Here is a 13541-nt window from a genome sequence, read left to right as displayed (position 1 = left end):
CTATCAGTGCATATGCAGTTTTCACTAGAAAGCAGAGGTCTAATGGATAAAATATGCAGCTAGAGGTTAGGAAATCAGAGCCTTCTTCTCTCAGGCTCCTATAAAAAGGAAAAAAATGAGGAAATTTCAGTTATTAACAAGTGTTTGCCTCAGTCTTATCTAACTAAGCTCCCAGGAAGAGAATGTATGAACTATGCAAAGTGATAAAGATATCTACAAATGGGGAGATTCACTTTAAGCCTGCATAGAAAGTTCAACAACAATAATCAATTTAAAATTAGCTCCTTGAATCCATCACTTGAATCCATCACCATCAGAATCAGGATGGGTTTTCAGACTTCACTGTGCAACACAATTACTGCGACCTCTTCCTGAAAGCGGGTAGCTTTGGGGAACCTCCCATTGAGATTTTAATTCAGCAAAGGCAATTCTGAAGTCACCAGTTTCACAAACTCCTCAGGAGATTCTCATGAGCGGTGGTCATGGGACGCACCACACTGCAAAAAGCTGAATCTAGTAGTTAGGAATGAGGGTAAAGATACACAGCAAAGAATTATCTACAAATTAGGGTATGGGCTTCAGGTGCCTTCCCTGGGCAGTAAGTAAATAGAGAAAGGGGGAAGGAGAATAGAAATACCTGGGTCTGGATAGAGTCCTCCTCCTCCACTCATTTAATAAATATTCATTGTGTGCCCATATGGATCAAGCACTGTACTAGGGATTACAGAAGTAAACAAGACAGATGAGGTCCTTGCCTTCATATTGACATGACCTCTTATGACCTTCCCTACCTACTGCGGTTGATCAGTCCTATAGATCCCAATGATTCCAGTGCATAAGAAACAGGAAGGAAAAAAAAAGGGAATGGTCACTTTGTTTCTTCAAAACTAGCCTTCCAAGAGATACTGCTGTTGGAAGTGAAGGCTTTCTTAGCCTTAAAGAAGCACTTGTAGGCTGGGCACGGTGGCTCACGCCTGTAATCCCAGCACTTTGGGAGGCTGAGGCGGGCGGATCATGAGGTCAGGAGATCGAGACCATCCTGGCTAACATGGTAAAACCCCGTCTCTACTAAAAATACAAAAAAATTAGCCGGGCATGGTAGCGGGCGTCTGTAGTCCCAGTTACTTGGGAGGCTGAGGCAGGAGAATGGCGTGAACCTGGGAGGTGGAGCTTGCACTGAGCCCAGATCGCGCCACTGCACTCCAGCCTGGGCGAGAGCAAGACTCCGCCTCAAAAAAAAAAAAAAAAAAAAAAGAAGCACTGTAGAACACAGTGAAGCTGTTTCCTACCTTGTAAGCTTTGTGGTGTGGGAGGGTGGGATGAGCAAAGGCTTGTCAGAGAAAGCCGTGTCAAGGTAAACATCTCCCCCAATGCGGGTTAACCGAATGGCAACATCCCCAGTAAAATGTATCCTACAGGCATACCCTGTCCTGTCTCTGTCTCTGACCCAGTGTCTCACTTTTGGACAAGCTGGCATTCTGTCAAACTAATCTTCCTAAAGCAGTATTACCTCCTGCACCTAGAGAGAACCTAAAGTACTGGGGACAGGCATTTGAGACCCTAAACACCTTGGCTTGTACCTCCCCTACCCATTTCTTGTGATTCCCTGAACCCACTTCACTGTTTGCTCCTTCTCAAACTTTGTTAGACACCGTTTCCTGTTGGCATCCCTGGACACTCCCTTCCTATCCATTTTTCTGGGCCCGGTTCAAATGCTACTTCTTCCAGAAGCTGTGACCCTCTCAGCAAGGAGAGTCTCTGACCTCTGAATTCTGCACAGCCCTTGGGCACTTTTCCCAGTTAGAAGCGTGCTTTTGGCTACATAATTTATCTTCCAAGGCAGGATGTGCTCTTTGAGGATAAGAATTGTTTTTATGCTTTTTTATATCCCTTCTCAGGACCTAGCACAGTACCTCAATAGCCAGTTTTTCTCTGGGTTTTTTTTTCTTTTTTTTTGAGACGGAGTTTTGCTCTTGTTGCCCAGGCTGGAGTGCAATGGTGCAGTCTCAGCTCACTGCAACCTCCACCTCCTGGGTTCAAGTGATTCTCCCGCCTCAGCTTCCTGAGTAGCTGGGATTACAGGTGCCCACCACCACGCCCCGCTAATTTTTGTATTTTTAGTAGAGATGGGATTTCATTCACCATGTTGGCCAGGCTGGTCTCGAACTCCTGACCTCAGGTGATCCGCCCACCTCGGCCTCCCAAAGTGCTGGGATTACAGGCATGAGCCACCGTGCCCGGCCAGCCAGTTTTTATTATATCATGGAATTTGCTTTATTTTATTATTTTAATGCATTCATCAATTACAAATCTACTCGAAAGGCCATGCTAATGAAGCAGAAACAACTCTGGTGTGAACATAAAGGCAAGGTTTTGCCAATCTATAATATCTTATGCACTGGTTTTGGGAGACCCTGGGAAGATTGGGCTTTGTAACTCCCCACCCCCACTTCAATAATCATACTCCCACCTCCCCTCACCCTCCCCAACCCCCCAGACTCCCCACCTGCTCTACCTCCTTCATCGCCTCCACACCACCCCACCCCACCCTACCCCACCCTCATTCAAAACTACTTTAGCCTTTTAGGTGCCCTAGGACCTTTGCTTCCAATTTTTTCCTACTTTACACCCTCCTTCTCATATTTTTTCAGGCCAGAGGTGGTAGATGTTTCATTACCCCTGATTGCAAAGTGCATCCTTCAGGCAACTTCAGGAACTCCAAGGTTGCCCTAGTATCCAGATTGGTGACCCTGAGTGCTCATGAGCTCAACACACTTACACAAGATCTGTGATATTTAGGCAAGTTTCAAATGTGAACAGTAATTTCCAGTTCAAACACAGAGATTCTACTTGCTGATTTTAAAGCTGATCTACTTTTCTGCTTTTTCTAAAATAAAATGCTTTTAATGTTTTATTGACTTTTATTTATAGAGAAGGGAGAACCTTTATTGAGTATTTTATGTGCCAAGATTGTGCTGGACACTTGAAATATAAATTTCATCTGATCCTCACAACCACCTTAGGAGACACACAGTTCCATTTTACAGATGAAAAACCGAGGTCAATAGACATTAAGTAACCTGTTCAAAGTCATGCAGCTAATTTATGGAGCTAGGATTCTGCTGTTGGTCCTCTTAAAACGAAGCTCACACTCTTTTGGTTATACCATGCTGTACCCTTAATTAAAACCCAGAAGTTCAAAAGGCTGGGCACAGTGGCTCACACCTGTAATCCCAGCACTTTGGGAGGCCAAGGTGGGCGGATCACAAGGTCAGGAGTTCGAGACCAGCCTGGCCAACATAGTGAAACCCCGTCTCTACTAAAAACACAAAAAATTAGCCGGACGTGGTGGCAGGAACCTGTAATCCCAGCTTCTCAGGAGGCTGAGGCAGGAGAATCCCTTGAACCCGGGAGGCGGAGGTTGCAGTGAGCCGAGATCACGCCATTGCACTCCAGCCCGGGCAACAGTGCGAGGCTCCGTCTTAAAAAAATTAAAAAAAAATAAAAAAAACCCAGAAGTTCATTCTGACTACTTGGTCTTCCACTTCAAAACAGAGATCATAAAAAAGATGCAACCTCAGAAAAAGGAATTTTTACATTCCTAAGAAAAAAGAGCACCACTGGGCCACCATCTTGTCAGGGTCTCAGTTGATGGTTTAGTTTTCCCCAAAAGAGCACTGAATTGACTCAATATCAAGTAATACCTGCGTAACCACCACAGCACCTCTTTGCAGCATCACATAATCACCAAAATCAACAATTTTTCAAACTTAAAAAAATCACAGCCTAATATGTATTACTTGCAGTTTCTTTCTAGAAATTAGGTGCATGGTATAGTGAGGTAAAAATGGAAGACTCCAGATTTCACAAAGATGTCAAGTTTTACATTTTGATACAATGCAATTGAATTGGCAAAGACCTTAAAGCCAACAATTATCAAAGAAAAAAGTATTCTATAACCAAGTAAACACCTGCTATGACTTCCCTTTAAGAATAAATAAGGTCACATTTATTCATTCAATGAACATTTATTGAGCACCTGGAACTGTGCTAGGTGCTGAGGAATATAACTGTGAACAAGATAAATCAGACTCCTGCCTTGACCAGATACGTTTGCTTTAAATGATCCTGCTAACTACTACATATTTGTTCTCTGCTAGGATTATATTTTTTGGAAAGTCAGAGTCATATGAAGCCTCTTCTGGAATACTTTTAAAGTTTCTTTATGGCAAAATTGTTAGAAATCTTTGTTTAACTTAGAGAAGGGAAGAAAAATGGTCTCCAGTAACCTTTAGACAAGCGTGTCGACGGTTGAGTTCACTCTCAAGCAATATGGCAGCAGGCAACCAATGAGGCAGTTTAGACCATTCGGTTGCGCTTTTGGAGTGGGGAGTCTGTGATGCCATCACTGCATTGGGCCGAGGTGCGCTTGCGGATCCCCCCACTGTCCAGGTGGAGGGCCAGTTCCTCTGAGTCGAAGGGATTCAAGTCGTCCTCCAAGAAGCTACTTTTTCGGCGCCCACTGCTGGCGACACCGCTGTCTTGAGGCGAGTCGCCCGATCGCATGCTGATGCCGGCCATAGCACCACTGAGGCCATGCAGGGCGATCGCCTCCTGGAAGGGCTGCAGGTCGACGTCCACCGATGAGCTGGACTCAGTTGCCACAGCCTGGCTGGGGACCCCAGTGGGTGGCTTCGGGGGTGTCCTAGGAGTGCGAGGTGGAGGAGGAGCTGGGGGCACTTTGCCACACAGGAAGCTAATCAAGTCTTCGCGACGAATGATGCTCCGGCCCTTTTTCACCCACTCCAGCACATCTTTGATGCGACGCTGGTGGCCAACCTGGACACCCAAGTCAAAACTTCGTTGGTGGGCATCCCCGCTCTCTTTGTAGAGGCTGGTCACGGCCATGGCCGCATTCTGGAAGGGGTCCCACATGGAAAGTCCCTGCTGTTGGCACCCAGAATCCTTGTAAAGCTGAGCAACGGCGGTGGCCGAGATCTGGAAGAGGTGCCACAGCTTCTGCTTCTCGCTCTTGAGCCCTGCCAACTCTGCAGCCGCCTCCTCCTGCAGCTCGGGGGGCAGCTGCTCCTCCTGCTCGGCCTCAGCCAGGCACTGGCGCTCCCACTTGGAAAACCAGTGCTCCGCGACCTCGGCCTCGCCCTCCTTCTGCTGCTCCTCCATCCTCCTCTTCAGGCCGCGAACCTCCACCACCGCCTCCTCCTCCGCCGCCGCCGCTGCCGCCTACTCTTGGTCCTCCACCTCCTCACCTCCTGCTCCGAGCTCCCCGCCTCCTTCTGCGGCCGCCGCCTCCTTCGCGTGCGCCGCCCTGCGGGCGGGCGGGCGGGCGCGCGGGCGGCGGGGCCCTGAGGCCAACTGCTACAGCGCGAGTCGCCCGCGGCCCTGGTGCACGCCCCGCCCCGCCCGCCGGCTCAGCCACCCGCAACGGCGCGGATGCTGCCTTCGCGGCCGCGGAGATAACCCCGCAGCCGCCGGCGCCGCCGCGATGCCCCCTTCCGGCCCCGCGGTCCGCTCCTACGGCCCCCCCATGGCGCCGCGGCCTCCCAGCCGCCGCCGCCGCCTCGGTCGCCGCCGCCACTGCGGCCCCGCAGCTCGGTCCCAGCCCCCGCTTGCGCCGCGGCTGCAGCACCGATAACTCGGAGGGGGGCTGGCAGGAGCGCTGCCTCAACGCGGCGCCTGCCTACCTCTTGGCCCCCTTTTCACACATTTTTGGGACTTGTCGGCTTCATCCAATGAGCTGATCAAATTTTACATCCTATGTTGCCAGAGAGGATTATGGGGCAACTTCATGGTGTCGATCACATCCAGGGCGCCGATCCGGGGAGGCCGGGGGAATAAAAGTGGAAAGAGCGCGGCCCTTGTGGGTAGGCAGGCAGTCTGGACCCTAGCAATGTCCTCCCCACACTAGGTGCCCGAGAAAAGTGTTTTCCGTGGACGAAAGTAGTATTTTGTAGAAGAAAAAAAAAATTACAGGGAAAGTGCCTGCCTCGTCTTCTTGGGCCTCAGTTTCCCCAAGTGTCCGTTGAAGTTGTTAAACTAGGTCTCCGGAAAGTGCTCCAGTCCTGACTGAGAACTTTCCTGCTGTCCCTGCAAAGCACTACTTCGGGGTTAGTTTCATACTTATCAAATTATAAGAGTAACGGTCAGAAATTGTATTGATCCCCCCTTCATTCTTGCAAAGGTTTTTGTCATTAAGAAAAATGGGGTGGAGAGTGGATTCTGTGTGGACTACTCTCAACTATTGAAAATCCCAAGATGAAGAAGCAAGGGGAAAGAAAAAAGGAAAAAAAAAAAAGAATGCTCAAACACGAGATTTTCTGTTCTAATATAAAGTTCAGTCCCTTTTAGGAAAAAAAGGAAAAAAAAAAAACTTACCTAATTTCCAAAACCCTAAAAATTCTAGCTAGTTAAAACATCATAATAATACCAAAATTAAGCTAAAACGGTATAAAACACTAACGTCATTTCCTTGGGTTCAATAACAAATCCCTTGTAATAATGCAATCTTTTTTCAGTGCAGACAATTCCAGAGCAAACTGTGTTAAAAGCAAAAAAAAAAAAAAAAAAAATCACTGAGCTAAAAATAACATCAAAAGTTGGAGGAACTAACGTAATCATTTTTAAGATTTAGAGAAAAAAGTTAGAATTTTGCAGTTTTTGTTGTGGAATAATTGCTAAGTATCCAGAAAGCCTTACAGACATAAATAAAGCTAACTCTTTTAGCAAAATATGTCTAATAATTCCCAAGAATGAAAATTAGTACATAAAATAAAATTATCATTAAGTTTTATCATCTCCCTTAAAAGAAATACATGTTTCTAAGTTAAATTTAGAAGAGAAGAAGAAGAGTGAATTGTGCTCTTTCTCTGCAAACCGGGCTTTTTCACGATTCATTAAACCCTTTTTCCATATGTGTAATTGGACTCTTCTCATTTACATAAACGAAGGATGAGGCAAAAGACCTAAGATCGGCCTAAGAGGAGAGATACGTTTCTCATTCTTTTATGTTAAAAAAAAAATGTATTGTGGAAGAAACCAAGAAGGCAGACCCTACTTCATCCCCCACCCCTCACCAGACCTGAAATATTAATACTTCATGGCCAAGGAGTAAGCAGGTTTGCAGAGCTTTGAGGGTTGCCCTACATATGGTGCATCACAGTTATTATCACAGGCACATGTTTTTGTTTTATTTTCTCTAAGTAAAAAGCTTCGACCAAAATGACTGACAGTAGGACAGCATATCCTACTTTCTCTTCTCATTTTTGACTGGGTTAAAAACCAAGAAGAAAGACTGTTCTGTCTTTTAAAGAGCACAACCCTCTGCTTGGGCTTGAGTTGTCTGGCTGGTATCCTCCATTCAGTTGGTTTCAGCACCTGATTAATTAGTTAATTAGTACTTAGAGCTGACTAGCCCTGGTCGGCAATTTTCATGCCCTGCATGGTGAAATGTTGAATCCCACATTGAAATTTCTGTGTCACACACCCTAATTATTATCACCCCACTACTTTTTAAACCATTGCGCCAAATTATTATTATAGACAGAGCCAGACAACTGTGTGAGAATATGTTCTTTCTGAGAAATAATGGTAGACAATATTTTTCACTGTTGTCCTTAACACATTTAAATAAAACAATTGAGTGGGGGAAATTCTAATTCAATTAGCCTCCAACTCCTTCTACTGAGAAAATGATTTTATGTGAGAGATGTTAGAAAAAAATCACACCAGAAATTTTAGTAATGTTTTATTAGTTCTCAGGATGTCAGAGAGTGTGTTTATAAGATATCCTATCTGAATTAGTTTTCCTCCTATATAATTCTAAAATGTCCGGATTATTTTTAAAATAATAGGAAACAGATACTAAACAAAAAGACCATTTTTTTACTTGCTCTAAGGAAATGATGCTATCTGTGTATGTGTGTGAGGGAGAACTTTTGATGTTTAAGAAAAAAACTGACATGGTTTAGGAATAAGTTTTCTGCGGGAAAAAAAATATTCCTTTGCCACTGCCTCATTCTTCCGTAAGTTTGGTGTCTTGGCTAAGGTTAAATATCAAGTAGGGAAAAATAGTGTTAGAAAATAAGTTAGGACACAAATCTATAGCAGTCTAATTTTTAGCGTTTCTCAGTATACCATTACCAAAATGGTCTCCAGTATCAATGATTTCCAGTATTATTGCTAGCTATTTTCACCTGGAAACAATCCTTATCTATCAGTAGTGGGTTGCTTGTAATTGTAAGAGCTAAATGGTACACAAAACTGGATACACAACCACACAGACCAGTAAATGGGTCAGACTGAAAGCAAAAGTAAACACCAACCTTAGGAAATGAAAGAAGTTAAAAGATAAGTGTTAAGGACCTTATTCTTTTTGGAGAATAAAACAAGATTTAGTAGCTTTCCACTTAATTTAAATGAAAAGAATCACTACCTTACATATTGCAGTGATAATGTAATGGGGAAAGAAAACAAAAAAGTCTTTGTACAAATGACACCTCCTATAGTTGTTGTGAAGAAACTTTTCCCCTTGGTATCTGCTAACAAATTCTAATTAATGCTGCACATTCCTTTACTGAAATCATTTAATGCGTAACAAGGGGGGTAAAAAGAAATGCTGAATGCTCGTGATTGCCCTGTTAGAATTATGGGAGTGAAAGCCTGGGGCCCCAAACTTACTGTCTATTAAAGCCAAGCTTTGAAAAAGAAATGCAACCTACAAAAGCTGTCAATCTCCCTTGCCCCTAAAGCCTGGGTTCACATGGATTCAAGTGACAGCCCTCCTCCCCCATGCACAATACATCAATCTGTCTCTCCCACAAGCACCCACAGCCCATTGTGCTGGCCGCAGGTGCCTATTATGGCACCCATGGCTGCCTCCCACAGCTCCGCCCCTGAGAAACAGGAACTGCACACAATGGAGCCCTGTGGGAAGACAGAGGTGGGTGTTGGGAGGGATAACAGACAGATGGTAAAGGGTACGGGGTAGTAAGGTAGTTTCAAAACAAATGTCAAACATTCAAAATTATTGCTTTCACGTGCCCCCCTTTTTGAATTGCCTTTGCTTCAATCACCATCTGCCATAATTATGAAAACACATACCTGTTAGGATGAATATATGCTCTTCTTTTTGGGTGGTGGTCGAGAGGATGACCTTCAATACTCTACTCCTCCTATTTAGCCTCTAGGTTTCTCAAGGTCGCAGACTGAGGAGTTTTAGTTAAGTGACACCAGTAGAACATATAGGGGAAGGAAGAAATAGTTCTAATTTTTTGTTTTTTACACAGCTTGTGATTTCCTTTTAAGCTTAGTTTGGGGATTCATAAGAGGGTAAAGGTGATGGAAACTAGTTGCTTTGGGTAGTATGTTAGTGAAATCAAAGTGTTATGAGATGTCTTAAAATATCATACTAAGCAGGTGGAAATTCTTAGGCCATTTCTTTTCTGGTAGGGAGATACAAAAAGGGAGATGAGGTAGATTTAATAATAAAAGTACTGAAGGTCTCTTACTCAGCCTCTTTTCCTATTCCTAAACATGCCAAAATAAATAAGTAAAATTGTAAAAAAAAAATTACTAAATACTATTGACATTGAATACCATTATCAGAAGTAGTACATTTTTAACATTGCATCTTATTAAATGTCACTTGCCTATGATGTTTTCATCTTTGGAGTTCTGGACCAATTAAGAAGCAATGAGTGGAAGAATTAAAATATATGCCAAAAACACATATGTTAGTTCAAATAATTTGATTTAGTTGATTTTGTCCTTATATAGTCATCTCTGTATACCACCTATCCCTGTTTCCAAGATAATCTGTCATAAATCAAAACCAAATTAACAATAATTTCATCACTACTCTTACTACCTGATTCAAACAGAAAGCAACCAAGAAAAATCTGGCACAACTATAAGTCATGGTCAAGACAATTAGTGACTTGTTGGGATAAGGGTACCCCCCAGAATAATGCCAGAAACTAAAACCAGCCAGCTTTCTTGAAGCAAACAACAGGGTCTTGGTTTGTTGTCAAAAACCACAAACTAGGCTTTAACTAGGAACTGTCAGAGATCCAAGTGAGCTCTTGGCCAGGGAGAGCTTAATTAGCAGAGTTGGTTTGGTTTTTAAATTACACAAGAAAAACAACCAATACAGTATGAAAGCATACAGTGATCTAATGTAACACAAAATTCACTATTCCATTATATGTGTGTGTAGTAGTTTTGCACATTTTATTAACAATTTAGATTTAGATTTCAAACATTATTTTTGTGCCCATTACTAGGGCATGGGTTTTTGTTTTGTTTTGTTTTGTTTTCTTCTTGTGTATCTTTTCAGAGATTCTTATGTCTTCATCACTAAATGCAAATATGCATCCCTCTTCTTTTTAATATAAATGGTAGCATATGCTATTTCTTTTTAACCTGATGGATCCTGGGGATCAGTCCATATCAGAACAGTAAGAGCATATGTTATTTGTAAATATTAAGACTCTAGTTCAACAAGAGTTTATTTATAAATTGTTTCTATGACATCCAAAATATTCAGAGTTCAAAAGAAATCCCCAAGGCTTTCCACTTAATCCATGGCCCGTTTTTCATGTCTCTGGTATCTTACAAAAATGTCATTGCTTAATTAACTAATTAAAAGATGTCAGGTTTTAGCTGTAAAATTTGTTGACAATACATACTCTCCTTTTACCTGTGCTCCAATACTAAGCTCTTTGACTTCTAGATGTTTTCCATGGAGCTACTGAGTTTTTATTTTATTTTATCTTATAATTTTAATTTTTAGAGACGGGGTCTAACTATGTTGCCCAGGCTGGAGTTCAGCGGCTATTCACACACATAGCATCCCACTACTGATAAGCACAGGAGTTTTGACCTGCTCCGTTCCTGGGCTAGATCACCCCTCCTTGGGCAACCTGGTAGTCCCTTGCTCTCAGGAGGTCATCATATTGATGCTGAAACTAGTGCAGGCACCCTGTCGTCATAGGGCACTACAACCCAGAACTCCTCTGCTCAAGCCATCCTTCTGCCTCAGCCTCCTGAGTAGCTGAGATTACAGGCAAGCGTCACCACACCCACCTACTTTAAAATTAACATAGTTTGTTGATTAAAATTGAAGATTATATTGTCAGACAAAACTGAGTTCTAATTCTGGCTCTGGAGCTTGAAAGTGGTGTGATTTAATTTCTCTGATACTCAGTTTTCTCTAAAATGATGATAATAATAGTACCTACTTCATAGGTTTGTAGTAAAGAGTAAATGAGACCATGCACTCACACCTAAAATAATGCCTGTTACATAGTAAATCCTCAATAAACAATATATATTATTACTATTATTATTAATAATAACAGCAGCTATGGGACTCTAAGGATTAGCTAAATGGGGTCCCAAGTGTGACTAATCAGCAAAAATCACTTGAGGGAGCTTTTCAAAAACACCCATACCCCAGCCAATTGAATAGGTCTGAGGTGAGGCCTGGAAATCTGTATTTCAAAGCATCACAGAGGTGTGCATAAAAGAAATTTCAAGATGACAACTACGAAGCTGACCAAGAAAGCAATAGGTCATAGTTAGAACAGGAAGTCAGGGAGGTCAGTGAAAAATACTCTTAAGATGGACACAAATTCCATAATCAACCCATATAAGAAACCAGAAGTTATTTATATGTGGTTTTGGTTGTCAATAAAACAAATACAATTAGGAACTCTAAAGAAAACAAAAAGCTGTATTATGATCTTGGTTCTAATAAGAAGCATCATCCTGAGCCATTGAAGCAGTGTAAGAACAGATAATCCATTTGATTTCGACACTTGAAACATTCTCCTTCAAGCAGCACCTTCTTTGGTGCCATATGATTACATTTTTTTCTCTCTGGGTCCAATCACACACCTTGGTCTTGCTGTGAATATTATTTACATGGAATTTACTATTGGAAACGCTGTTTATTGGTTCAATTTTTTTAATTAAGCTTTTAATTTTTTTTTTTTTTTTTTTTGAGACAGGGTCTCACTCCCATTACCCAGGCTGCAGTGCAGTGGTGCAATCATGGCTCACTGCAGCCTCAACTTCCCGGGCTCAGGTCATTCCCCCACCTCAGCACCCTCTTTGTAGCTGGGACTACAGGCACGTGCCACCATGCCCAGATAATTTTATGTATTTTTTTCGTAGAGATGGGGTTTTGCCATGTTGGCCAGTCTGGTCTCAAACTCCCAGGCTCAAGCAGTCCGTCTGCCTCAGCCTCCCAAAGTGCTAGGATTATAGGCATGTGCCACCGTGCCTAGCTGTAAACTTTTCATTTTAAGGTAATCTTAGATTCACATGTAGTTGTAAGAAACAATACAGAGAGAGCCGGAGGATCCAGTGTACCCTTTACCCCATTTCCCTCACTGACGACACTTTGTAAAATTATAACACAATATCACAACCAAGATACTGACATTGGTACAGTCAAGGTACAGTCAAAATACAGAACAATTCCATCACCACAAGAATCCCTTATGTTTCCTTCTTATATCTATACCCACTTTCCTCCAAAAGAAACTTTCTTCTAAAGTGGCTGTATCATTTTACATTTCTACCAGCACTGTATGAGTGATCCAGTTTCACCACATCTTCCAAAGCATGTGTTATTGTACCAATTTTAGCCCTTCTGATAGATACATAGTGATCTCATTGTGTTGTTAATTTAAGTCTCCCTAACATTTAATGACATTGAACATATTTCCATGTGCCTATTTGCCATCTGTATATCCTCCCTGGTGAAATATTTATCTCTTTTGCCCATTGGTTTGATTTTTTGAATCAAGCTAGAGTTACAGCAGTCTGAAGATTTCATTAAAGTTGTAAAACAGAATTTTTTTATTTTTAATTTTGTCATTTTATTTTTATATTTAACACTTAAAAAGCACTTACTATATGCCAAATATAATTTTAAGTGCTTTGAAATATTTATTTCGATTTCAGTGAAATTTTGTCTTACAGCAACCCTATGAAGATGTTATCATCTCCATTTGACAATTGAGGAAAGTGATGGCACAGAGACGTTCAGTAATTTACCTAAGATTACATAGATAACAAGTGTTGGAACAGAGGTTTGAACACAGACAGTAGTTACTATGAGCTTAATAACGTACAAGAAATATTACACCTGGCAGAAGTCGGAAGCAGTGGAGAGGGAAAGAGTGTAGGCAAGCATCTCTGAAATGAGCGCCAATAAACGTATGTAATTAATGGATCCAGAAATAGAGAGTTAAGTATATTACTTAAAGTTGTAAAGGCAACCACTAAGATGTTCTGAAAATTATAATAATATAATAAAATTTGGAGGAAGTCAGAAATAGGTTAAAGAGGTAGCATATGTTAAATCCTTCATTTTTCTTAGTAGTCAACAAATACTGTCTAAAAATGATAAAGCAAGAGCTAGAAGTATAAACACATTTTTAAAGTAATGATGTTAATCATCAGAAAAACTCAAAATTCAAATTAATTTTAAACAGTTACCTCTTGACTGGAAACTA

At 42.0% G+C, this 13541-nt stretch overlaps 1 protein-coding gene across 1 annotated transcript; it reads right to left on the bottom strand.

Moving 5' to 3' along the window:
* Window positions 1-2891: 2891 nt before the first annotated feature.
* On the bottom strand, window positions 2892-5272 carry HAPSTR2 (HUWE1 associated protein modifying stress responses 2). Its single transcript, XM_009235331.4, has one exon. It carries the CDS (start codon window positions 5179-5181, stop codon window positions 4360-4362), a length of 822 nt encoding a protein of 273 aa, XP_009233606.1. The 5' UTR covers window positions 5182-5272; the 3' UTR covers window positions 2892-4359.
* Between the last annotated feature and the right edge of the window lie 8269 nt (window positions 5273-13541).

The sequence above is a fragment of the Pongo abelii genome, chromosome X (assembly GCF_028885655.2).
Source record: "Pongo abelii isolate AG06213 chromosome X, NHGRI_mPonAbe1-v2.0_pri, whole genome shotgun sequence".
Lineage (NCBI taxonomy): Eukaryota > Metazoa > Chordata > Mammalia > Primates > Hominidae > Pongo > Pongo abelii.
Note: the sequence above shows the minus strand (reverse complement) of the source record. Positions and strands in the feature narration are given on the sequence as shown.

Excerpts from the sequence above, each read along its gene's own strand:
- HAPSTR2 (XM_009235331.4), bottom strand. The coding sequence starts at position 5,181 with ATGGAGGAGCAGCAGAAGGAGGGCGAGGCCGAGGTCGCGGAGCACTGG.